This window comes from Anas platyrhynchos, chromosome 1 (genome assembly GCF_047663525.1).
Source record: "Anas platyrhynchos isolate ZD024472 breed Pekin duck chromosome 1, IASCAAS_PekinDuck_T2T, whole genome shotgun sequence".
NCBI lineage: Eukaryota > Metazoa > Chordata > Aves > Anseriformes > Anatidae > Anas > Anas platyrhynchos.
Genome location: NC_092587.1, coordinates 23211819 through 23239286, shown reverse-complemented (window position 1 = coordinate 23239286; position 27468 = coordinate 23211819). Strand labels below are relative to the sequence as shown.

Genomic DNA, 27468 nt, shown 5'->3' with positions numbered 1-27468 from the left:
CGCCACCCCACCCGGCCGCCGCCTCCTCCCCGCCGGGTCCCTCGCGGGGCTCCCCCGCCCCTGGCCGGGCCAAACCCCTCCCCTGGCTGCAGCAAGTGGCCGCGGGAGAAGGGCGGCGGCGGCGCCGCCATCACGGGGAAGGCTCCGGCTCGCCTCCCCGGTCCCCTTTCCTCGCCGTCCCGAGCCCGCCGCCCCCATGCCCAGCAGCGAGGCGGTGCCGCTGGGGCTGGGCGCCTGCCGCAGGTCGGGGGCGCTGGCCGGGATGCTGGCGCTGGTGGCGCGGCTGCTGGAGTGGCTGCGCTCGTTGTTCTGGAAGGAGGAGATGGAGCTCACCCTGGTGGGGCTGCAGTACTCGGGCAAGACCACGCTGCTCACCGTGCTGGCGGTACGCGGCCGCGGCCCGGCGGGGCTGGGGGTGGGTTGGGAGGCAGCTGGAAGGCGGCAGCGCCCCGGGGCCGGGGGTGGCTGCGGGGCGGAGGAGGGGAGCGGGGTCTGGCGGCGTGCCCGGGGCTCGGCTACAGCTTCTTGCCCCCCGCAACAAGCTGGGGGGCTTTGCCCGAGCCGCCCCTCATGGCGTGGGGTGCCCCGGAGCCGGGGTGGTGGGTGGGGGCCGGCAGGAGCCCCGTGGGCCTTTGGTAGCCTGCAGGGTTTTGCCCCGGTTTCATATGTGTGAAATCCTGCAAGGGACAGAAGGCAGATGCCTGCCGTGTCGTGACTGCAAAGTGCGGCCATCGCAAACACAGCCCCGGCCAAGGCCTGTTGCCCGTCGTTGAAAGTTCGTGTCAGTGTATCGCCAAATAATCAGCGATACATTGTGCTTCTCCCAAGGCCTTAACTTCCCTTTCACTGAATTCTCCCCATCCATCAGCTGCATCAAATATCGCCTCCCACAGTCCCTCGATAGCTCCTTCCAGCATTTAGGTCCGATTCTGCCATTCCCCTCCTCTGGTGACAATGGCCTTGCTGTCTTGTTCGTCTCTGGCACTGACATCTGCTGTGGTGCTTTCCATTTTGTCACCACGCTGAAATAGCCTCCTCCTACCTGTTTGCTGTGCTGCCCACCCGTCTGCATTTGGGTACATCCCAAAGCTTTCCTTTCCATCCAAAGCTTTCCTTTCCAACACAGACAAATATACATAAACTGTGATTAGCAGTAATCAGGAAGCTCGTTGGTGATACCCTTTTCTCTGAGATGATCCACTGCTGTTAGGTGTATGGCAGCTTCACCTGCCATGATTTAGGAGCTCCCATATGCTCATCAGTTCTCATCCTGAATAGCTCTTAGGTCAAGAATCAGGAGCAGACTGGGAGGGGTAGGGCCTACAGTGAAGGAAACTGAGACAATGTATTGTCTCCATGTAATTTCACTCTCAATGTAATACACTCTGAAAGGGTATTTGTTTCTTCTCAGATGTGATTGTGGATTAAAGGAAAGAAAGGAGACTGTGAAATACTGTGAATGAAGAAGTTTAGGCAGAGAATGATAAAAAGGAATGGGGTAGGGAGAGTGCAGCTAGCAATGAAGATATGCTTTAAGGGAAATCAATCAAAAAATGGAAAATTTTCTGAAACTTGTAGCTAATTTTTAGGCACTCATGTGGGTCTCCATACTCTTAATGTCCACAGGAAGCATTCATGTCCCAACAGCGGGCTTTGGTGGGGAAGGCAGAAAAGGCTTAATAAATGATATTTCCTCGTGGATTGATTTCATAAAGGGAGCGGAGGAGAACACAGCAGTCCAGAGACCTTAGTGCTCTAACAGTAGTGTGCAGTATTAGATTTAATGTTTGCCCACTCATTCGTGCTACACCACCTGTGGAATGATGTCATGCCTCTCTCATGCTAACGCAAATTCGATAGCACTCCTGTTGCTGCAGGCCTGGTTTTGTCAGCATACATCGCTCTTAAGAGTATTCTGCAAGGCATCCATGTTTTCTGACTCGAGGAGTGTAACAGATGACTGTTTTTGTAGCTTTTGGATCTTTCGATTTGGAGATCTCGTGCACTGATAATTGCCAAGGAAGGCTAGTTGGAGAATCTGGGAGTAAACAATTTTGCATGAGGCAATGGGTAGTAGTGTACTCTTGATTCCAGTTGATAAGAGGATGGCAAATAGACAGGGAACTCTGTGCATTTGCATTTATGTGGCTAGTGTGAGACAAGATGAAAATAGCCATTACAAAACTGGATTCTTAAAATGCAAACGGCAATGGATTGTATAAACAAATGATAGGAAATAATTATTTTTCTCACTTTAGAATAGTATTCAGAGATCGTCTCATGCAAACACAGAATAAACATGATTTGAGACAGTCTCCTCCCTGTTTGAGCCGTATTTAGTCCTCCATTACTAGTGGAAAATTTGGGTAACTTCACTGCACGATGTGATGAAGTAGAATCTGTCCCATTGTTTTTGATACAGTAAGGAGTAATGACAGTATTCATTGTCAGTTCACTATTCATCAACATTTAAAAAGGACATTACAAACTTCTTAGCACTGGTTATTTTCATTTGTGTCAGGATGTAATCTCTTTTTTACTGAGGTATAACAATAAAATTGTTTGCACATCTTGAATATTGACAAAAATAGGCCATTTGTCATGTGAAACTTCCTTAGCAAGCAAAATTGAAGTTGCTTTTTACTTTATGGTGCTTACAGCACTTGAAACAAAACGCAGTAATTGGAGTTTGAGTTTGTGGACTAATATGAGCAAAAAATTCAGCGTACTAATTTTCTACATTGTGTGGAGAAAATAAAGAATTGTAAACATTACACTTTGTCGCTTGTTCTGTTTAACCATAACTGAAAATTTTTAGGATAATAAAAACCATTAAAGGAGCCATTAATATGTTACATTCTATCCCCCAAACTATTGGGGGATTATGATTGCTTTTTGTTTTGATTTTTGTCTAGTTTAGCATATTACTCATGGTGTATAATTCGCTGACAAAATCAGATGCTGACTTTCTATGAGTTTGCCTAAATGATAGCCTCCTGAGCTGGCTGTCTGGTTTTCCAAGCTTTCCTGTGCCTGAATAACAATACTACATTCCCAGCGTACTAGCAAATTAGGCCAGTACCCGCTACAGCAGATTGTTACTGATTGGCTTTGTCTTATGCTATCCAATTAAAAACTTCTGACACTGCTGTGTGCATCAGTAGGAAACTACAGGTACATTTGTCTTCCCTGTTTTCCTTGTTGCTGCTGTTGACAAGTCACTGAACCAAGGAAAGAGAAGAAAAAAGAGTCTTCCAGAAACAAAAGATGGGGAAGATGTATAGTACTGAATTTAGCAGTGAGATTTCCCTAGGTGAAATTGAACAAGAAATTGATGGATCTTGTTTCTTGCCCAAAGGATCTAATTCCAAGCCCCAAAATCATGCAAGAGGAGCAAATAGCTGTCAAAGGTTACACAGCTTTTTAAGTCTCAAATTTTAAAAAGTCTTAGTTTGTAAACACAAACGGAGTTGCGGTACAAACTGTATTCTCATGCCGCCACAAACAGTGAAGATGAGAGTTGCAGAAAGCATTTATGTCCTAACTGAAACCACTGAAACTGACAATACAGCGGCCAGCAACAGCACTAGGGATAGCTGGTGGTGGTGTGCGACTGGAGGCATGTTGCTGCTGTTGTGCACTTGAAGCTCTGATCATCTGCTTCTGGAATGGGAGGGCCCTGCTGGAGTGAGGTCCATATACTCATATTTTCTTTGGGGAGAAACAAACAAATGAAAAAAAAAAACAAGCAGGTCACATGGGTTGATGAGGGGCATATAGGGCAGATAGAAGATACAGATACCACACTCTTCCTTTCTGGGTGACTGGAAATCCAGGACTACTGCGTGCATTGCAGAGTGCCTGGACCTCTGCGTAGAAAGAACTGTTAAGTAACCTGCTGCATATCTTAATGTACTACTCCTGGTGAGGCACAACACTTCACTAATGATGAATTTTGAACAGGAAGAATGAATAATGAATTACCTTCTTAGAAATGAGTTTCGCCTTTTTCCTCAAAAGCTACCTTCTGTAGTTGGGTAGATTTTTGTAAGGTTCCCATTGTCGTATTGACAAATGTCTGTCTTGTAGAAATACTTCTCTTAACTACGGAGGTAAAGACAGGCATTCAACACTGTTAAGTTTGATGGTGTGCTGAGTTAGTACTTTGAATTTTTCCATCTCAGTGGCATTCGTTTAGTTTCCACAGTGGGTCTGTCTCCTTTGCTGTCACCTACTCAGAAGGAAAAGGACGGCATGGAGTTTTCTCCACATGAGTACTCCTTCACCATTTGTTATATCTCACGTTAAATTGTTGGTAATAGTGGTGAGAAACTATAGGGAAAGATCCAAGTACAGTCAGTTTCATCATATTTTGACAATGCTGCTTTCTGGTTTGCTCAAAGATCAAATGAGGAATTATCTGAAGTCTCGTGGTTTCTGGGATGATCCTTGTCACTGAGGAGAATAAAAGATCATTTAAAGGGACTGAAATGAACGGTTTTCCTTGGCGTGACAATGCATTAATTGAAGTGCTGGCTGATGTTCTTGTAGAAAATTAATGTGGTGTTTTACAGTGTTGTAAAATTAAAATTTTAGATTGCAAATGAGAGATGTATCTGCTGTGTGTGGATTGTTTTATAATATATGTAACCATTTTTTTTGTATTCTAGTCAGGGCAGTTCACAGAAGATATGATTCCTACAGTAGGATTCAATATGAGGAAAATAACAAAAGGAAACGTTACCATAAAGGTAGGTGTGCATGTTTGCATTAATACAGAATGGATAATTATAAGAGAGTGATTACAAGTTACAGTGAAAAGGCTTAGAAAATTTCTTTTAAGGTGATAGAGGACCATTTACTTGTTTTTCTAGTTCAAAAACATTTTTAAAGCATATAGCCATATATTTCTGTGTTACATTGACCTATTTGATTTCATGATATCCATGCTAGGCAGAAGCTGGCACTCTGTTGGATTAGAAGAGTCATGAAATTTGGAGATAATGAGGGAGCCAGGTTGTCTTCTGGAGGTGCCTCTTCCTCCTGTAATCTCTCCCCCTTTCCACAACTCTTAAGTGTAATGTGAAGCAACTTTCCTCCTAAGCTATGCATTTCATTGGAGAATATAGTTGAGTTCACATCGTGTTAGCTATCCAGAAACAGAACATCTAATCTAAGACAGTTGTCAGGGCACCATCTCTTAGGCCTATAGAGAGGTATAGATGCCACCAGTTTGGTTGTGATTCATGCCATAAGTATCAAAGTAGAGAGAAATCACTAGCATTAACACCCTCTCTTGTTGCTTGATTATGAAGGAAGCCTGGTTGATTAGTTTAGATCAAATTCATAACTTTCATCTAAAATTAGGTGAAGAGAATGTAGGATTTTTTTCTTTGCCTCGACTTTTCCATTCTTTTCCTTCATTTTCTTTCCTTTCTTGCTTAGTTCTAAATATGTCCTTTTCCCTCTGGATTGGTATGACTCTACCTAGCAAGGATTTTATGAAAACACCCATAATGTGAAAATAAGCAGTTGTTAACTGGCTACCCACTCACTTTAAACAATGAGCAGGTAAAGGGTGGTAAAAGGGATAAATGATTTCTGTTGCTTGGGATATGTTCAAGCTGAAGGAAAATAATAATCCAAAACCTAAAATTACTCTAGGGATATAGATATTGTGACTTTCTGTTCCTGGTCTTAGTATCTTGGTATGCTTTTTCAAAACCTCATGACTGTAAGGCTTTCAGATGAACATTTTAACTGAGTATCTAATTCTATGATTTAAGATTGTAGAATAATTACTAGGTGTCTCTACAACCACGTGTATAAGTGCCTAATAAGCCCATCTTTTGAAATCTATTGAAATGGAAAGTCTAATGTCACCCAGCTATTTCCTCTCAGCACTCCAAGCCTCTTTCCCATATAACCTCTTGAAATTCACATCAGGTTTGGCTGAATTAAGAACTCTTAACGTTACCAATGATATGGTCTGATTTTAATTTCCCAGGAAATTTTGGCAGAATACCAAAAATAAATAATAGTAAGTACTTTAAAACTAGGTCTACAGTAAAGACTGGAAAAGCTTAAAGGTAAAGTGGAGTAAAATATAAAATGGAATGAAAGTAAATCGAAGGAGAATCATTATTGCCTTGTAAGCTCAGTTTTGCGACTTTGTGGATGATCGTTACGGTAAGTATGTGATCAGAGTCTCCTTTGGCAGAGAATCTGATCTTACTTCTATCATAGAACAGGTAAGCAAGAAGACAAAGTAGAATCACAGAAGCAATTTTAATTCAAGCATTTCCTGCAAGATAAATGATTGAAAGAAACCTAAACTTTTTTTTTTCTTCAGTATAGATGGTGTGTTTGTGAGTTTAAAAAAAACCTCGTGATGAGCACTGCAAAGTCAATGCAGAGCAGCCAAACTCTGAAGTAAAAAGCGTGTCATCACAGAACACAAAAACTTTGGTGTAGAATTTTTTTCCATAGGGAATCCTTTTCTGTAACTTTGTACAACCAACTTATGTGTGATGGCAGAGATGATGTCCAATTTAATGTTTTAAAATAAATACTGTTGATTATTCCTTTACCATATTTTTACTAAAGTATATTGTAGCACAAAAAGCATACACAGCAGGAATTGAAAGAAGGAAGCTTCTGAAATTTTGAGAGAAAACCTTCAAAAGATTTTTCATTTTGGTTTCTCCTGTAAGTTGTAAATGGAAGATGTTATTTCATTGTGCATTTTGTTTTAATTCTTATGAATGCTGTGTTTGAAACTAGTGAAAAAACATATACAGAATTTCATCCATGAAGAAATTTAACTTCTGGTCTTGGCCCTTTTTCACCTATGCTCACAGTATACACAAGATCATCCAAGCTGTCTGTCATCTCTTGTGGTTCATATCTGTGGCCATCTCTGCTTGTAGTAGTGCTTACACTACAAGTAAGGGAAGACTGGTAAGGGGGAATCTCGATTTACAGGAACATCTACTTTATTGCAGTAAGAAGGTATACTGACTGATGGACAGCTGTTTCCTCTTTTTCCTTGCTATGGAGTTTCATAGAATCATAGAATGTTCTGAGTTGGAAGGGACCCATAAGAATTGTCGAGCCCACCTCCTGGCTCCACACAGGATCACTCAAAAATTAAACGGAATGTTTTTTCTCCAAATGCTTCTTGAGCTCTGGCAGGCTCAGTGCTGTGCCCACTGCCCTGGGGAGCCTGTCCCAGTGCCCGACCACCCTCTGGGTGCAGAACTTTTCCCTAACCCCCAGCCTGACCCTCCCCTGTCCCAGCTCCATGCCGTTCCCTCGGGTCCTGTCGCTGTCCCCAGAGAGCAGAGCTCAGCGCCTGCCCCTCTGCTCCCCTCATGAGGGAGCTGCAGGCCGCCATGAGGCCTCCCCTCAGCCTGCTCTGCTCTGGGCTGAGCAAACCAAGAGACCTCAGCTGCTCCTCATATGTTGTCCCCTCTAAACCCATCACTATCTTTGAAGCATTCCTTTGGACACTGTCTAGTTGTCTGTTTATATTTTGACACCCAGAACTGCATGCAGTACTTGAGGTGAGGCTGCACCAGCGCAAAGCAGAGTGGGACAGTCGTTTCCCTTAACCAGCTAGCAATGTTGTGCTTGATGCACCCCAGGATATGGTTGGCCCTTTTGGCTTGCCAGGACACGCTGTTGACCACTATTCCATTTGCTGTCAACCAGAACCCCCGGGTCCCTTTCTGTGGGGCTGCTTTCCAGCCACTTATCCCCCGTCTGTATGTATAGTCAGGGTGGAGTCATCCCACATGCAACTTCATATTGTTGGTGGCTGCCCAGCACTCTTAATTTGTCAAGATCTCCCTATTAAGATCTCCTAATTTGTCAATAGTTTGCAAGGCCTCTCTACGTTAGAGGGAGTCAGCAGTTCCTTCTAATTTACTATAACCTGCAAAATTAATTAGTATGCATTCTAGTCCTGCATCCAGGTCATTTATGAAAGCATTAAAGAGAACTGGCCCTAAAATGGAGCCCTGTGGAACCCCACCAATGACTGGCCACTAGCCTGATGTAACCCCATTTATTAATACCCTTTAAGCCCAACATATCAGTCACTTGTTCACCCATTACATTATGTACTTATCTAGTTGTGTGCTGGACATTTTGTTTAGAAGGATACTGTGAGAAACGGTCTGGAAAGCTTTGCTAAATTCCAGAAAGATTATGTCAGATGGCTTCCCTTGGTCAACTAGGTATGTGACCTTATAAAAGGAAATTATGTTTGTTAACCAGGGCTTTTCTCTTTGTGAACTCGTGTTGGCTGTGACCAATGACTATACTGTTTTTCCACTGTCTTTATGATCATTGTCTTCTCATCAAACATGATCTCCTCTTCCACTGTTGTGCTTCTTTGTGCCTCATCCCATTCCATATACAAAGGCCAAACCATAAACATCTAATTCCTCAAAGTACCTTCTCATACCAATTCAAGAGGAAGCAGCAAATGTCTAGGAGTGGATGTCAGTGAATGAAAAAAAGAATAAAATTCTAGTCTTGAGTTCCTCTGTTAAATGTATCTTAACAGCCATCACTACTGCTGAGCAAGTGTTGAATTGTGCTCTAGAAGGAACATACCTGAACATAACAGTAGTGTGGCACATTCCTGTTTATCTTCTCTACAAAAGAATGTCTTTTAAATCAAAATCAGAACTGCATATTTTAAAAATTGGTTCCAAAATCTGCTTACCAAACAGAATCCTTAATGTAGAGTGAGGTGAAATCAACCCCTTTTTCCAAAAAGTCACAAAATAACCTTTTATCACACCTGCTTTTCTGCCTGTGGTAGCACTTCTAAACCTCCCAATGATGTTCCTCACACTGGGGACAAATCAGATGTCCCTTCTGGGAAACCCAAGAGGGAATCAGGTGAGGATGGTGGAGACTAAAGGTCAGATTTTACAGTCAGTTTAAGTAGATCATGACAAGAGGCTTTACATTCCACTTTAAGCCTGGCCATTTACCCTAACACCCCTTTTCTACCACACTAATTATCATATGGGAAAGCAGTAAACAGAACAGCCAATTGATCTAGCTGGATGCAGCCTCTTTAAAACAAAACAAAAGAAAAGAAAAAACAACCATACTAGTTTATACCTGGTCAAATTACTGAAGTAATGTGGTCCCCCAAACAATTGAATGATTGGTAGTGCCACCCCAATGTAGGAAAGCAGGGTACAGGCACATGCATTTTGAGGGCAGCTTAGACAGATCGACTTAGTTGCAAGATTGCATATTTACAGCTTTGAATGTGGACAGGAAGAAAGCAGTCCTTCCACTTCTGAGAAAAAATGTGTTTTCCTTAAGTTAAAATTAAGCTTTTCATCCTTCTACCCTGATAGCTACAAACTTTTAAGTACAGCTAACGCAGCATGTGGCTCTGGGGCTACCAGAATTATGTGCTCAGTATGCACACATAGGCTGACTGTGGGTTTGGAAAAATGTGGCAATATTTTTTTAAGTAAAAGTTTAATGCTATGTTGTTAGGATTTACAAACTGTGAATAGTTTTAAGCTTTTCTAATCCTCATGATTAATTCATTTTTCATATTAGTTATGAAAGAGAATTTATGAAGTCAATAGCCACCAGTACCAGAGCAGTTGGATTGATGCACTAATGGTATAGATTTTCTACTCAAAGATTCTACATATTATACAAAAATGAATATGTGCACTAGCTGGGATAGTAACTCAAGACAGTGCATTTAGAACATCAAAGGTACTGCCTTGCATGTGTATGAACCTTAAGGCCATCCCATGCATTCTTGGCTTCTTAAAAGTCAGTGGCAGATGTGTAGGAAAACTAAACCAGTGACATAATTCTGATTAGTACTGTGATATGAAGCAGCAGGCTCACAAGGCAAAGCTGTTTGTGTCTGTTTAAGTAGTCAAACTGTCTTTTCACTTATTAGGAATGAATAAGTCTAATAAGTCTAAGTAGCCAAACCCCTGTCTGTGGCAACAGTCCTGCAACCATCTGTTAATTTGCCAGATTTGATTGGCTGTGCTGCCCAATTTATCCAGGAGAGGATACTCTCTATTTTATTTATTCCTAAATATCTAGTTTATATAATTCTCATTGCATCTGCCTTACCACAAGACTGATGAAAGAAGTCTGTGGATGCCACAGTCAATAAAAAAGTTACCTCATTCCACGATAAATAATCATAAGAGATTATGGATAGGATAAATAATCTATAAGAGTGTGAATTGCCTTTCAGTTCCCCTGTTTTATGTCTTTTGACTAGAAACAGTAAGCCATGATTTAATATTTATGTATAGAAAACAGAAGGACAGTTGGGGTGCTGTACTGGTGCTGCTACCAAATTGTCAGACATGGAAGAAAAGGAGAAAGCGGTTGATGGTTCATTCAACTAGACAAACAAAAGTATTTTACAAGTAAAGAGAGTCCTCAAAATAAAAAGTGTGTTTTGAATTAGGATGGTTCAAATAGGCAAAGAAAGTTTGTAGTGGAACTGTTTACACAGATGATATCAACGTCAGCTTCATGCAGGGACGAGGTGTGTGGGTTTCTGTGTAAAAATGCCTTGTTCAGCACTTTGTTCTCAAAAAGCATGTTCTGTGAAAAGTTTTACAGTCTATTTGGTAAGAATAAAGGGATAATACTAACATTATTAGTAAGTTTACTAGATTTGAAAACAGTACTTAGTTTGGAAACCAATATGCATGGAAAATAACGTATCCCAACAAATTCTAGTGGTCTCTCTGCTACAACAGTGTATAGTGAAAATAAGCATTTGGGGGGAATATGGCTCATATATAGATGCTTATTTCCTTGAAAGCCATTCAAGAAAAATTTAAAAGTCAACATTCCTGCATTTAAATAAACTGTTAAAATCTTACCATCTATTTGCTAGATAAAGTTTCCAAAATTACTTTACTGTGAGAAGAGATGACATTACTTGTCGATAAGCTGATGACTGGAGAATGCTGAGAGGGATGCCTCTTGCTCATCCTTCAATGAACTGTTTGCAGTGTAGTTTGCGAGGAATTTGAGTGGAATTTTATTTAACCTTTCACAACAAAGCAGGTTATTTTTCTCAAGCATAGAAATAGTATGATAGCCAGCTATCAGCTGCTATTAGAATTCTTGGATAAAGCATTATTTTACTAAACCTGTAAAGTCCTTCAAGCATGTCAGGAGCAATTTTCATATTAAGCAGAAAGGTCCTGCATCTAACCTTCTTCGAAGGTCTAAGGGGACACTGTGTGACAGAATAAATTAAACTTAATATAAGAATGAGGCTGAGGAACTATCTGGGTCAAAAAGTCATCGAGGGAAAAAATGGCATTCTAGAAGGCTAAGATTGATCACTTGAGGGAAAGAAAGCTACAAAGCCAACAAGTAGGTGATACTAATCCTTCATCTGTTTTTTTGCCATATTTTCAGTCAGGCCACTAAGAAGGAAATACTATGCTAGCTCAACATCATCGTCTAGTTTCCTGGCTACAGTTCTATCTCTAGATTCCATACAATTCCAGAAGACAGCAAAAACTAAGGACCCTGCAGTCTACTTTCTTAGTATTTTGGCAGTCTTTTCCAGAAGTCAGCGGATTTATTCTCATATTTAGTAATTCTGTAATCCTAGAGTGTAAAAGTATGGCCACTGACATACCTGTGTATAATAGTATTTATTTGAACTATGCGGAAAGAAAAACACTGATTTAAGCAGGTCTAAAGAGTAGAAGAGTGCCAGTTTCATTTGGTCTTTAATGTGGCTTGTGTGGTTGAGCATGATCGGAATTGTAAAGCTGTTAGCTGTAACTGTGTATTGTCAAACTTCAGCTTATCAATTTCATAAATTCAGTGTATCAATGTATTTCATAAAACCTGTCACCTACAATTACCAAAAAGCAGGCGAGGAAAAGAGAAAAGATTTTACCACGCACCATTTGGAATCCAAGCAAGAGGCTTTATGGATTTTGAGGCTGCGGTTGAGGTATTAAATTACAGGATGATTTCCAGCATCAAAATACCTGATGTACTGCAATTTAGGGATCTCTTAAAAGTATTTTGATGAAGTTCATAATGAAACTAATAGCTATCACTTTTTTTTTTTATTTTCCTGACAAAACTATGACAGAAGTAATTTGCAGGTTTAATTCCAAATAAGTTTTGTCATTTGCTGTGTAATTTGATTTTGTGGGATTGCTCTATTTCTGGATTAGTTTAGTATCAGTTGTACTTCTGGTTTTGTGAGATTTATTGTTCAATAAGCTAGAGAGTAGCTAAAACATTTCTTTTGACATACCAAATTTTGAGAGCCTCAGAAGGTGTGCATCATTAGTTGTTGCTTCAAAGGATTGTGAAGCTCCAACTCATAAACCTTTGATTCTCATAGTGGTTGTCTTAGATTAATCTCAGATATGAAAAAGAGGTAAAGCAACACAAGAAATGTGTACACACAGGCAAAAGAGCAACTTCTTTTCCTTGCTGTTTCACTTTGTTTTAAGCTTACTGTCTTAAAATCCCGCCACCAGCCAATTTATGCAACCCCACTGACTATTTGCAGGCTGGAGAGAACTGGAGCTGCAGAGGTTGGGCTGCAGCCACTCCAGCTGTCACCACTAGAGGCCAGCGTCCTTCCATGGGAGCTGCAGCCTGGGCAAGTGCAGGCAAATGAGCTGGAGCGCAAAGCCAAGCTTCTCGCTTCTTGATGTTTGCTTGAATACAACTGAGAAGGAGGAGGAGAATCCCAGCTCTGTGTGTTTCTCTCCAACTTATTTCATTGCTGCATTCCTTCCTTCTCTAAACAGCAGAGTTTCCATGTTTCCAAACATCCACAGAGAAACATACTCTTCTTGCTTTTTAATGCTTCATCCTACTATTCAGCAACAATAAAAAATATCTTACCTGCTAAGTCACCCCATCAGGAAGTCCAGTTGCTAGTGATGTATCCTGGAGTCTGTTTAATGTCTTCATTAGGAATCTGGATGATGGGACAGAGTCTGCAGATGCTGCTAAACTGAGCAGAGTGGTAGATTCACTGGGTGGTTGATTCATCGTTCAGAGAGATCTCAACAGGCTGGAGAAGTAAGCTGACAGGAACTTCATGTGGTTCAACAAGGGGAAACACCAAGTCTGTGCCTGGAGAGGAACAACCCCAGGCACCAGGATGTGTGGGGGGCCTCCAAGCTGGTCTTGACTTTTTAAAATTTGACATCTTTTCTATAGACTGATGGTTAAAACCAGTGCAGGAGCCTCACTGACTGTGAGGATAGGGCAGTAAATATTCTCAAAATTGTACGTAAATTGCTTCTGCTAGTACATGCTAGTTTAAGATCTGCAACACCGAAGACTCATGCTAAGTGAGCTGCTCAAGAGCTTTTCGTCCTCTGTCTCTCCCTGGTTATCTATTTTGTATCAGTGCATTTGGTTCCCTCTGCCCGAATATGGCATTTTGAACTTGTGCTTGTTACATTTCAGCAGTTTTATTTCAGACTGTCCCTCTAATCGGTCCAGATAATTTAGGATTCTGATCTTCTCTTCGTATCCCTTCCCAGCTTGAAGTTATCTGCAACTTATTTAAACGTATGTCCTATTCAAACATCCTGCTGGGACACCAGGGGACCATAAATGCTGCCTCTGATTAGCTCTCTCCTCAGCAGCTTTGTCTCATTGATAAATGCCAAGAATCTGTCAGGATTGCTCAGACCTGAGAAGTAGAGGGCAAGAGGGGACACGTGAGGAGGGTGCCAGGCAGCTGCTCTGGGGGTTAAATCTGACATGGGAGAATGTCCTTTGGTTGTCTGTCTAACAATATCGGAGTATGTTTTCCCAGCATACACACTGTTGTGCATCCCACTAGCTTCTGCTGTTGAGCAAATACTCATTTTGCTTTCATGGTTACATGTTCTTCAAGGACAAGCAAAATTACTAATCACTACAGGAGTTATTGATCAGCCCTTCTGAGCTAGCAATGTCCTTGCCTCTGGTCTCCTTGCTGTCAGTCTTCCAAATGCAAGTTCTCCTTACAGCTTACAACTGCTATGTGCCAGCCTTCACCAGAATCTCTTGGATTTTGATGTCTGGAGACTGATTCATGATCATGTGAAAGGTGTGTGCAAAGGATTGCACATGATCACCCAACTTCGGGGCTTTCTTCTTGAGAGAAGACAAAATATTGAGGCTAGGAGGGATTGGCTCCTTGGATTTAGGGGTATGTTACTTCTTGGTTAAGGATCTTATCTCTAAATCTGGGCTCCCTGGTGCTATCCTTGCCCTCAAACACAGCGCAGATATAAGCAGCACTAGAATCAGAAAATGGTTGCTGAGAACAGACTTTGCTTTTGTGTTCTGCTTATAATCCTTTTCAGGAGTTGAAGTTGCTCAGCCATTTTGTGTTGCAAATCTAAGTTTGTTTCCAGTTCTTCAGTGAAAGTATTATGATTAAGTTAAAGAATTATAAATTGTGTGAAATGTTCACATAGTATTTTTTTTTCTGCTCAATGTGACTAAAATAAAATAATAATTGCAAAAATGTTTCAGATCTTCAGGGCTCTTTTTTGGGGGGGGCTTTATCACCAGTCAGGGTTGTCAACAGGGTTCTTTGACAGAGCAAGACTGATTTCAAGGAACACAGTGTTTGGGGAGGTATTGCCTGCAGAAAATGTAGCCACATGGCTTTTTTATTTAAAAGTTTAAGGTTGTTTGTGTAACTCTTTTTATTCTTCCCACTTATTAGATGAGAAAGGTTAACGTTACTGGAGGAAGAATCCAGTGTAGAGGAGGTGACTGTTCAGGGTTTGTCTCCCTTAGCCCTAGCCAGGTAAAAAGGTGGAAGCCAGCCTGAACCAGTTGTTTAAACTCAGAGGAAAGCAGTGAGTGCTTTGCAAGAATGGCTCAACTGACAGGGGAGATGGGTAAGACAGATGCCATCATCTTCTGCTTTAGGTGCCCTCAGGGCTCCCTCTGTTATCCCAGGAAGATGCTATTAACTTGGGTTAGATGCCTACGTTTTAGGTGGCTGAAGTTGCAGGAAATAAATCCAGTGCTTTCCAGTTGCTCCTTGTCCTTTCACATTGCATTGTCTTTGAATGCTGTGTGCTTGCTGTGTATGTGTGAGCTCTTAAGTCACGTGTCAGTGTACATGGACATGTCTGTGTACAACATGTTCTCAGGTGTTGCTGATGCTACCTTATTCTGCGCAAATATTTTTCTGTGTTTAGAATCCTTTAACCTATTTGTTCAGGTTAGGTTTTTTGGCTGATACTGACTGAGTACTTCCAACTAGAAAGACACATTTCTGCATTCAGGTGCTTGTAGAGTCAGTTTCAGCTTGCAAATTAAGATGCTTGAATGTAAACAGCTTTCTGCCTGCCTGAGGGTTAAGCTCCTTTAATAGTGAGAGGAGCTCTAGTCGGTACTGACAACCCCAGGGCATAGTGCTGTCATCCTAAAGAAGACATTGCTTTGGGTCAGCTGAACAGCTGTCAGACCAGAGTGAGATCTTGGGTACTGAGCCCATGCATCGACATACAGACACAAATGTGTCATGGTACACATCTCTATCAGAAGATAAATCCAATCCAACATGTCTGAAAAACAAAAGCCCTGAAAAACTGTCACCTAGAAAATACTGCTTCTCCCTTCCTACAACTTTCTCATTAACTGTCAAACCCTCCCACAATAAAAGCTAATTAAAAGAAGCACAACTAGAGTGTTAATGAGCCTTGCTGTCCCTGAAAGCTTTTGCAAACCTTTGAACGTATGCCACAACTGCATTTTTGCTCAGCTGGCATGATACACCTCTGCAAAAGGAAAAGGTTTGTTCCTTAAACGTAGCTGGTGGCTGCAGTCTTAGGAGGGAGCCTTAGAGCCGCATGAAGTATGGAAGCTGTACGAGACATACCCAGAGAGATTCTTGTTTGAGAAGAATTTGGCTGAACAGGTAAGCATAAGCACTATGGTAAATGATGATTCCAACGTGCAGGGATTAGTCTCATTTACAAAATAAAACATTGCATTACAGTATGGGAGCACAGACCTGCAAGTATGGTAAGAACTATTACTATTCCACAGGAGTAGACAGAAACAGATAAAATAGCGATTTATAAAATGAGGTAGGTCTAAGGTGTGTGTGCCTCTGAGATTTAGCCTAAACAGCAACTCCTTGAGATTTTGATCTTCTCTGAGGCAATAGCACTGGATATCAAATAAACTCTTTCTCTGCTTTGTTCGGTCATTCTGTAGGCATTGTCTGATTCTTAACATCAGCTGGTCTAAGGATAAAGCTACCTATTAAATATTGTGAAAATTAGATTCCCCGGGGCCCAACAAAAGCCACAGGAGCAATTTGAAATCCAGTCTCTTAAAAATCATGTAGACAAAATTAACTTTTCTTTTTACAGCTTACTTGATATTCTGTTAAGATTTAGTCTCCCACCTCTCCCAGTTCACACACAGAAGATTTTACCTGTGTATTAAATGCTGGGGTACAAAATAAGTGATGTACAAAACACGCAGGGTTCATGCACGAAAACATCTGTGATGCTATCACATCTCCCTTTTCCTTCTTGGGTGCCCCTTATTGTTACACAGTTCTCTATTCGGTCATTTACAATGAAAATGGCTTGAGGCAGAGATTTGTGTTTGGAATAAAGTAGCTAACACTGTTTCTGGCTATTCAGTATAGTAAAGACTATTAGGAAGTTAGTACTTGGACTATTTTAATTTCATAAGCAAGGAGGAGAGGGATTTTTTATCAGTTTATTTTCTTTCCTTACTTAACATAATTATAACTTAGTATATTGATATAAAATGGATTCCAAAGTGCTATTAGAAACACCTAATCTCTCTTGTGTCCTTCGTGTTGTACTTTAATGAATAGCTGTAAGCCTTATTAGGGAAACTGACTGGAAATGACTTATCTTCCCATTGCTTCAAGGTGACTCTTTCTCCTAATGACAGTAACACTTGTTCTGTAGTGCAATTTAATATAGTATAGATGCAATATATTATCAAACAAGGACAAATTATTAGTCCAGGCCACATCATCTTGTAGATTTTTCTGGCTACCAGGAATAATGGCTATTAGCCTTCAAAGATCTCATCCTACTACTGGCCTGCCCTGTCCTCTTTCCTCCTTCTTTCCTCTCTGATCTACAAAGAAAATAATACGGTTTCCTTCTCCAGACACACAGATGTGCACCAGATGGCTACTGATAGTTTCAAGGTCCTGATGAGTTATTGGAATAATTAGTGTTGGTGTGAGATTTGTCATCTAACTATAATATTGAACTGCGTAGTCGTCTCTTTCAAGCTTTAAAATAAAAGGTGTATTTTATTAAGACTTCTGAAACAGCACCTCAAATGTCAGTGCAGATAATAATTGATACCCAGTTCATGTTCAGAATTTCACTCAATTCTCTTTAATGTGTAAAATTCTTAATCTTATAAAGGGGATCAAAGGCAATCTACATTTAAGCAGTGTACTAATTTTATGCCAGCAGAAATGGTAAGAGATCAATCATGGAATTATTTTAATGGTGATTTGGGGAATATTTCTTTCCAAAATATGAACCTAAGGTGTTGAAAATGATGGAGAAATGGATATATAAATATGATTTATGGACTGTGGAATAAAAAAATACAGCCCACGTTAGTTGAAAAAGTCCTTATCCCAAGGGTATATGAAGTCTGTTTTGTGCAAGTCTTTACACCCAACAGAAGCTTTAATATGTTGGTGTTTAGGAAGTATAAATATGAAAACAACTCTTAAGAAAACTGAGAAGGCGTAATTTTTTGCTTCTGTGCATGCTACTTCCAAATTCAGTTTGTGCTGTAATGGATATGCCTCCTAGTTTAGTTGTATTGAATATACTACTCTGATAGTTAAATCGGATTAAATAAGGAATTTTTGCCCTTGACATAGAAACAAATCCAATCCTTTTATTTTTTGGTAGCCATCAATGTTTTAAAGAGTGTGTCACTTGTACACAACTGTCTTTGGATGTAGCTGCAACAGCTGCATCATCATACAGCCCTTGCCTGTGTGATTTAGATTCTTTCCCTTTTTTTTTTTTTTTTTGATCTTGGAAATAGTTCTGAAGCTGTTTATTCTCATCCACCAAAAATACTGATTTTTTTTTTTGCAAGCACAGCAGAATAAGTTCCTCCTTTACAGAAAGATGATGGGGAAGCCCTTTGATGATAAGGAATTCAGTGGGATTGTCCAGCACTAATAGCATGTGTATGCATTTGCAGGATTGGAGTTTATAAAATCCCAAGAAGAATTTGAGCTTCCCTTCCTTAAGATTTACTGATGAATCACTTGAGCCCTACCTTATACTACTGTTTCCTTTTTAGTTCTAATCAGCAAAACCATGTATTTTAAAGCACATGTAATAAACAAATGGGAAAGCTGTGGAGGTAGTGGAGTTCCTTAGCATATATCGACCTTTACGTGGATTCATTCTACTCTCTGACCAAGTGTTTTATCAGTACCCTTTGTTACACAGAAGGCTTGATGTATTCTTGTCTCTGGTCTTCCTAGCCCCATAAAAAATGCTACTCCATAACTGTTTGCATTCAAATAAGCTATTCTCTGTGGGTTTTAGACTGTGTATTTGCGGAATTCACTTGCCTATATTAGTTAGATTTCTCTTGCAGTTAGAGGGAAAGGGTAGAGGTGTCCAAGTGAGCATTTGGAGCTGTTGCGGTCACAGGACTGACTTGCCTGTTGACCAAAATGGGCTGAGAAGACCGGTCTCTGAGGACAGTTACTTTAAGAACTGCCTAAATGTAGGCAGTGTAAATACAACCTGCATGCTGCATATAAGAGTTCTTTTGTTAAGTTGTCTTCTGTTAGTGCTGTGTAGTTAAAGTTTGGGGTTGCTGTGTGTTTACCTTTTCCAGGTATGGGACATTGGAGGGCAACCAAGGTTTCGAAGCATGTGGGAACGCTATTGCAGAGGAGTCAATGCAGTTGTGTAAGTTTTCTTGTGTATGCCTATATAAAACATAACTTAAAATACATATTAATATAGATATGCTTTTCCTCCTTTCCATCTCACTTACCCCTTTCTTAATGACGCTACTTTTCTTTTATGGTCAAATGCTTAGCTGAACTTGGTGATAATACGAAAACAAAGAGTAAGCATAAGATATGCTGCAGTGTTCTTTTCAGAACCTGATTGCTGTAGCAGCAGAAAGCAGAATTCAAGAAAAAACTACTTGGATTGTAACAGTGAGTTACTTAACTTACCATATTAAAATGTCTTGTTTTGACTTCACTGGCATCTGGAGGAAAGGTATTACATTATGCAGCTGGCAGAAAATTGTTTCCTATGCTTGCAATATTCTTGTTGTTTCCTAGCACTATATATAGATACAATTATATTTAATAGTGTCCATTCTTTCCATCCATTTGCCTGTTACTCTTCAATATCTTGATGACGTTGGATTTTCCTACTGCAAAAAATCCTTCCACTAGAAACAGTTGCTTCTAGAAGAGTCTTTAATAGGATGCTTAGATCTGTCAAACCATTCAGTAAGAGGAACCAGCACAATACAAGGAATGTTTTTTATACATCCCACATCCCAGTTATATCAGCAATTGCATTTTCCAGGCCATTTTTCCCCACAGCCCATATTTAATTCTGTGTCTTCCTGTGTTAATAAATGCAAGGTTTATACAGTTAGGAGAGGTTCAATGCTGTTGTCAATGTGAACACATTTATCACATTTCAGAAGTTTTAATGGAACTTTCTGTAAGTAGTGGACAATATCATACCTATTTTCCCATTGCAGTTACATGGTGGATGCAGCAGACTTAGAAAAAGTAGAAGCTTCAAAGAATGAACTACACAGTTTGATAGATAAGCCACAATTGCATGGAATTCCAGTAAGTATTTTGATTTTTCTGGTTCTTACCTGAATGTAGACTGTGTAGTGTTAAATCCTCGTGAATGGATTCTCTTGGACTCTTGAAAATACTAGTGTAAGTGTAATGCAGCTTTAAAGCACCAAACTATCTTAAAAAAAAAGTAACATTTTTCACGCGACTCAGCATCTTATCAGTGCTGCAGTGTGTTTGTACATTTTCTAGTCTAAAGGTCAGAACAGATTTGGAACAAATTCATTTTCACATGTGGCATTATCAGATAATAATTATTTCCAGCCAGTTCCCTTGTTGGCTGTGTTTAAACCACTGACCTAGATATGTTTGTGGCAGTATCTTAAGACTTGTGAGATACGTCTTACTGAAGGTTGGCAGGTCTGCTTCCAGAGGTTATGGAGGAACTTGACTTTTTCTCTTGACTTCTTTTTCTTTTTAGCTTTTTTAAATTTAAGATGTATGGAAAACGTACAAAAATACTTTGGTTCTCAAGTAAGAGGTGTCAAAGAATAGTATGACCTGCTGGAATTCTAGTCAGGAATTATGAAGTTGCGGACTGATGTTAAGTTAAATGTAATCTGCCATTTGAGACCTAGTATGAGTCAATCTGATAAGTGTTGATCTTTGATGCTGGCATCACCAAATGAGTTTTTATCTTTGATCATAAGAACAAGTAATGCTACATAAAAATCAGGGAAAAGTTATAAATGACTTTATGGATCATGTTTGGCCCATTTATGTAAGCAAGTATTTGGATACTCAGCCAGTGAAAATGCTTGAAGTCAGCTGCAGATGAGTAGACGGAATGTCAACAGAGTCCCCATCAAATCACTGTGAAAATAAAATTAGGCAAATGCAATCAGTGATTCTCCATCCTTATTATAAGTTTTGCTATTATTATTGCATTTTTATGTGTTAATTACATATTGAACAAATCCTATGGAAATGTACTGGCAGACCAGTCATGGGCAGTGACATTGTCTTTCTATTTTACTATCTGCACATTCTGATTTACTTCTCACTGCCCCTTCCTTGACAGGGTAGGTCTCTAATATCTTCAGAAGTATTTAATTAAGCTTCTTTGCTTTTATATGTTATTATACCATATTTCATTTGCTCAGCCTGACCATCACAGTAATTTTCAAGGTGCAGTAATGAATTTTTACTTATTTTTATTTCATAGGTAGTAGCTAGTTTGAACTTCCTTCAATTTATTTTGTTTAGACTTTGGCGCTATAGATTTTAAGGTACCTTTTTTAATCTGAGAGTGCAAGTAATGAGTTTTTTTGTGTTCCAATTGCATGGAAAATAATGGAACAATCCTGACTTTGACTTGGAGTTGGAACGCATCTGGAAAACAATAATGCAACCATGATTAGAAAAGCCTTTGTTGCTTACTTTATCTTAGATTGTGCTCAAACCATTCATCTGACCTTCATTTATACATGAGGTCTTAAGTATTGTGTATTGTATAGGAAATTTTTGTCCCAGCAACTCTTGAGTAGATTTACAGCATTTCTCAGACTTAATTCCTAATGGCTGCCCTCTGATTTTTTACCATGGTTGCTCAAATTGGGGAGGGAAAGGAATCAGTCATTTAGCTGGTGTTTGTGTGGGTTGTAGTTTGGGTGCCTTGGTTCACCTACGTTAAGAAGCAGGGAAGCAGAACTGTGGAGAGAATTGTGGTCTTGAAGCCCCAGCTTGTTCTCCTGGGGCCTTACTTCTGATGAACAACAGCCTGGCCCTATGGATTGAATTACCATTGGTGGCTTGAGTGCACTGGTGCATGCTCCCTTACAAGTTTAGTTTCATGCTAATGGGATGCACATAGGGAACTTCTGATACTGATATACCCAGAGACAATTAGACAGGTTCAGTTTTCAAAGGATTGTACCCAGCACCAGACCCTGACTGGAAGGGGCATTTCCAGGCTGCTCACACAGACATTGGTCGTTTTGAATATGTCAGTTACTGCATTCTGAATACTTGTTTGTGAGACCCAAAATAATGCCAGCAGGTGGCTAAAGACAAAAATAAACTTCTACTGCCCTTGGATTAACATAAATATGAATTATTTCTTTCAGGTGTTAGTCCTTGGAAATAAAAGAGACCTCCCAGGTGCACTGGATGAAAAGCAGTTAATTGAGAAATTGTAAGTATCTGGGCTGTGTAGAAAGCTGAAATGCTGCAAAATGCAGTATGTAAGAGAAAGTCATTGGTAGTCTATGGCAATAGCTATCTATAACAGATTCTATTTTACATTCTCAGATGCTCCACTTTGAGTTCTGCTGGCAGTTGAAGTAGCAATCTAGGCTGATAACTGACTGCAGGAGATTTGAACTTCTCTTGATTATTATTTCGGTTGTGTAAAGTTGTTCCAGATAATCCTGTTTTCCCATCACTGAAGATAAAACCGGTAGATAGTAATAGGCTCACTTACACTTCTCCGAGTACTTTGTAGTGGCAGTTTAGTGTTTGAATGGCATTACAACAGAACCTTTCAAACTATTGTCTGTAAATCTAAGCAATTTGGATATTTTTGGCATGTATCCAAAGCATATATTTATGTATAACTGAAACTGACTTAAATATTTAAATGAAATACACAATTTTGTAAAAATGGGTGATATAGTAATAACTTTGCAGAACAGGTTTCTGTATCTCATCATTTTAATCAGTAGGAAGTGAAGCGAAGCTTGTAGTGTAGATGGATGGTCCAAAGGCCAAGCAACTAAACTGAGGCTTAGGAATCACAGAATCACATAAAGGTTGGAAGGGACCTCTGGAAATCATCTGATCCAAGCCCTCTGCTGAAGCAAGCAGGGCCACCTAGTGCCTGTTATCCAGGATCACGTCCAGATGCCTTTTGAGTTATCTCCAAGGAGGGAGACTATGCAGCCTCTCTGGGCAACCTGCTCCAGTGCTTGGTTACTCTTAGAGCAAAACAGTGTTTCCTGATGTTCACACAGTACCTCTTGTGCTTCAGTTTGTGCCCGTTGACTTGTACTGTCACTGGGCACCACTTTATATTATTTATAGCTTCCCTTCAGATATTTGTACACATTGGTAAGATACCCCCTTAAGCCTTGTCTTCAGGGTGAATGGCCAATGCTCTCTCAGCCTTTCCTCACAGGAGAGATGCTCCAGTCCCTAAATCATCTTCATGGCCGTTTGTTGGACCCTCTCCAATATGTCTATGTTTCTCTTGTACTGGGGAGCCTGGAACTGGACACAGTACTCCAGGTTTGGCCTCACCAGGGCTGAGTAGAGGAAAGGGATCACCTTCCGTGACCTCCTGGCAACACTCCTAATACAGCCTATGATACCATTGGCCTTCTTTGTGGCAAGGGCGCACTGCTGGCTCTTGTCCAACTTGGTGTCCATCAGGTCTCCCAAGTCCTTTTCTGCAAAGCTTGACTTCCCTTCTCAGTGCTTCTACTTCCCATCTGTTCTAGGAGCATCATCTGTTTCTTGCATGTTTCTATGACTTGTGTGAGGATAAACAAATGAAAAATAGCAAAGTGTTCAAAAATGCTGAGGGGGAATAGGGAAATTCTTGCAACGAAACAAGTAAATTAAGAAGCCGCGTCTTCCTAACTGTAGAAGTATCCTTTCAAGTAGGAATTGTATCTGATATCTTTGTGTATGATATAATAAGCTTCTTGAATATTAATGCTGTATACTGTTGTTTGACTGCAAGATTTAATAGATCTAAAAACACTGAATTCTAATTTAAAAGAGTAAAAGGTGAATGCTAAGACAAAGTCCTGTTATTCAGTCACCAGTACAGAATTTTATTGTCAGCTTATGGATTTCTGCTTTTTTATTATTCACTATTATATTGACTTAGTGAGAAATTTGAATGTTTGAAATGACTTTATAACCTTAAAATCTTTAATTTAAAAAACCTTTTTCATGTCATAGCGTATTTCAAAAATTGAGTATCTGAGGATAGAATTTAACTCGCTGAATAAAAAGCAGGGAATATGTAATTTAATGGCAATTTCTTTTGTCAGTTTTTGTGAAGTTATAACACCATGTAATGTTTTTTTTTGTTGTTGCTCTGTAGAAACCTTTCAGCTATTCAAGACAGAGAAATCTGTTGCTATTCTATTTCCTGTAAAGAGAAGGATAACATCGGTAAGCTTCTTTTTCTTATGGGATCATCAGTGTATACTTTGGATCAGATGTTTTAAAACATTAATGAGATTTGAATATCTAGCTCCATCATATAACTGAAAATCTCAAATTACTTTGAAAGATTTTGCTTCAAATAGTATTCCTTCAATAGAATTGCTTTTAATACAGAATTATGTATAATTTAAAAATCACTTCTAGAGTGACTTCAGTTCCACAAGAAGTTATAAAATTAGTTTGGCAGGGGCCTTGGGAAAGTGTGTCTAAAAATGAGACTACCTGAATCCTTCACAAAAAAACATGTTACTTTTGCAAAAAAAATAGTAACTGGGTATGAAGACCTTCCAGTTATTAGGTGACATTTAATAAATTTTGATAAGTGTTCCTATTCATGATTTTACTTTGTAATCAGGTCTTACATGCATGTCACTAGTGCTTTTGTCCTACTGGAGACACCCTGAATATATCCAAAATCTGTGAGGACCTGTAAACAACGCCTCGTGAAGTTGTCTCCCATTTAGCCTTTTATTTTTGCCCATCTCTCTCTTTCCTTTTTTTTTTTTCCCTCCATTTCCCTGTCTCTTTCCTCTCTCATGCTCTCCCCTTCCCTTCCCTGGGTACCCCATGGAGAAAGCTGAGCTCCTCAGAGGCCCTTGAGGTGAGCAGGAGGGAAGGTGGGCCAAGCCAGTGCTGCCAGCAGGGTGAAACACAGGCTGTGCCAGCAGCAGCACGTGGCTGGGGACATGCTGCCTCTGTGCCACCCTTCTTCCCCGCACACTGCTAAGACAGGTGGTGCTGGTTGGGAGAGATGCAGCCTGGGTAGCTATTTATAGCTGCTTCTTGAGGAAACCAGGCTTGTCGGAAGAGTTATGCAGCTCCGTAGGGCTCAGCTGAGTGAGAGACAGTGGGAGTGGAAATGGGAGGAAAGCCAGTTTCTACCAGCAGTAGGGGAAATTTTCATCACAGGCAGGGAGAAACAGGTAGTGGAGGTAGTGAGGAGACTGCTATGACCTGGGCTTCAGAGAGTTGGGAAGATTTCAGCTGTGTGCTTGTTAGGAACTTGTTTGGCGGTGTCAGGCAGGACACTCATATATTCTCTTGGAAATGGTGTACAGGGTTTGGGTAAGTTTGTTCGAAGGGGACCAGATCTAGTTTTGCTGCAGCTTGGCGTGCAGCCATTGTTTCTGAGTAAAGGAAGGACACAGAATGCACTGATAGACTTAGGGATATAAAGACTGAGGAAGACTGCATAGTCCAGACTACCTGTATAAGTGAGGGGCAGATTGAGGTGGACACAGGCCTGAACTAGCACTGAAATGGAGAAAGTAGAATACATGGAAAGAAGTTTGAAGACTACTGGTGAAGGACTCCAGAAGCCGGTTGGCTTCAGAAATTGCATGGCTCCGTAAGTAAGAACTGGTTTGTTCAAAACTCAGATATATTCCCCAACTACATAAGTACCATCTTAGCTGTCAGGTTTTCTAAATGTGGCATTTGATCCTCATCAGACCAGCAAGGCTGCAGTGGAGGATGTCACAGTGGTACTGTAATTAGTGTAACAATCAGTATAATTTCTGGAAGGATCCTGGAGAAAGTAGGTTTTAATCCTAGCTCATTTCTATGAATGGCCTGGAGTAAAAAAGCATGCAGTAAAACACATGCTAGAATTTGCAAATGAGAAAATAATGAAAAGGAGCACTGATATGTGTACTGAGCAGTGTGGATCACCTACTTGTGGTAGTATTGAGAGCAGAGATGAAAAATACTCAAGTCCTGGTTAAGAATCAATCAAGTATCTTCCAGTGTAACACTGTGCTTAGAAAGGCTGACCTGGTTCCTGAATATGTGCACAAAGGAATAACAAATGGGACTAGATAGTGTGTGTTGTGTGTTTAGAACTGTGTGAGCATTACGGGAGCACCGTGTTCGTTCTTGTGCCATATTCTGAAGAACACCTGGAGAAATTGAAAGCAAGAGCAAGAACCTGGGGAGATCAAAGGACTGGCAAATATCAATGATGAAAAACTGTAATGAAAATATATTTAGCTTATTAAAGTGATGAAACTACTAGGCTGTTAAGGAGAAGAGTGGGAGCTGTCCTCTTTGTCTGCATTTTTGATTGATGTCAGTGTAGTTGAATGGGAGAGTCATTTTTTCAGTGCAAACTGCAACCTAACTAACTGGTTTCATCAAGGGGCATAGGTGTAAGGCTGCCAGCTTCTGGGTCCTGAGAGACTGTGGAAGATTAGGATATAGTTATTAGCTTTGGATACCGTGGGATGCTGTTGTCTGCAATCTCCGTGCCTAAGCTGGTCTGCCAGAATATTCCTGGAGTGATGTCTTGAACTTTGCACAGATGCGACAACAAATTGAAATTTGAGGGCTACAGTTGTTGCTGCCCCCTGACACTCTTCCTTCTTCCCTGACAGATGTTACTGCCTTGAGGCAAAAGCATCTAATCTGCTCATGAATCAGGTTGTAAACTGCTGCAGTTTTCAGCCCAGTGCATGAGGTTGTGTCAGGAGGGGGACCAATTTCAGCTATCAAATTCTGATCCACTGTTCCGTGTCTTTCAGAGACCTTGGACTCCTACAATCTACCTAAATGGCTTCTTAATGTCTTGTCAGATGCTTGCCCTTCTCTTTTCTTCTGGTCATGTATTTCTGCCTTTGTTCTCACACTGCATTTCATTCCAGTCTGGATTTTACAGTACATTTTATGGTCATCTTAAATCTTTGCTTTTCCAATAGTTCTTCATCTGTGGCTTAGAGAACTTGATGTCAGTCATCATATTTCAGGAGTGTAAAATGCACATAACTTAGAAACAAACAAAAAGCAACAGAAAACAGAACCCTGGAGTCTTAAGTGCTGAATTTTTAATTAGGTGTGAGTGAAGATCTGTGGTTTCTGGATGTTGTTTGTTTGTTTTTATTTCTATTAACCTGCTGGTGCTCTGTTGTCCCTTTACACTCTGCAAACAGGCTGTTGAGTTTTTCATTTTGTTTTATCTGTCCTGGCAGACATAACATTGCAATGGCTTATTCAGCACTCCAAATCAAGACACTGTTGAAGAAAACTTGCTGAAGATAACTCTTCTTTCCCAATCACTCTGACTCCTATCAGCTATATACAACTGAAGAGATGAAGAATGCAACTGCATACTACCAGGACTCACTTTGATCATATTTGTTAACAGAAATAAAACTGAATTATAGCTTGTCTCTCCATTTTGGTTCTTTTTTTTTTTTTTTTTTTTTTTAAATCCAGATACTTGTCTGCCTAGATGAAATTCCTGAACGCCTTAATACAAGACTGAAAGAAATCAGTACTTTTTTGGGCTGTAATGTTTGAGTTTATGCATGTGAATTGTCAAATACTTAGTATTTTTTTCTAATTTGAAACTGAATAAACTGCACAGTGGAAACATA

General features: G+C 40.2%; 1 protein-coding gene across 2 annotated transcripts; it reads left to right on the top strand.

The window, feature by feature from the left end:
- The first annotated feature begins 43 nt into the window (after window positions 1-43).
- On the top strand, window positions 44-27468 carry LOC101797519 (ADP-ribosylation factor-like protein 8B). 2 transcript variants are annotated; one of them, XM_027458140.3, is made up of 7 exons: window positions 44-385; window positions 4671-4751; window positions 18922-18995; window positions 19816-19909; window positions 21988-22055; window positions 23973-24043; window positions 27061-27468. In XM_027458140.3, the coding sequence occupies exons 1-7, from the start codon at window positions 197-199 to the stop codon at window positions 27108-27110; spliced, it is 627 nt and encodes a 208-aa protein (XP_027313941.1). In that variant the 5' UTR covers window positions 44-196; the 3' UTR covers window positions 27111-27468. The 2 variants fall into 2 exon arrangements, with proteins under 2 accessions (XP_027313941.1, XP_027313950.1); XM_027458149.3 differs by lacking the exon at window positions 23973-24043.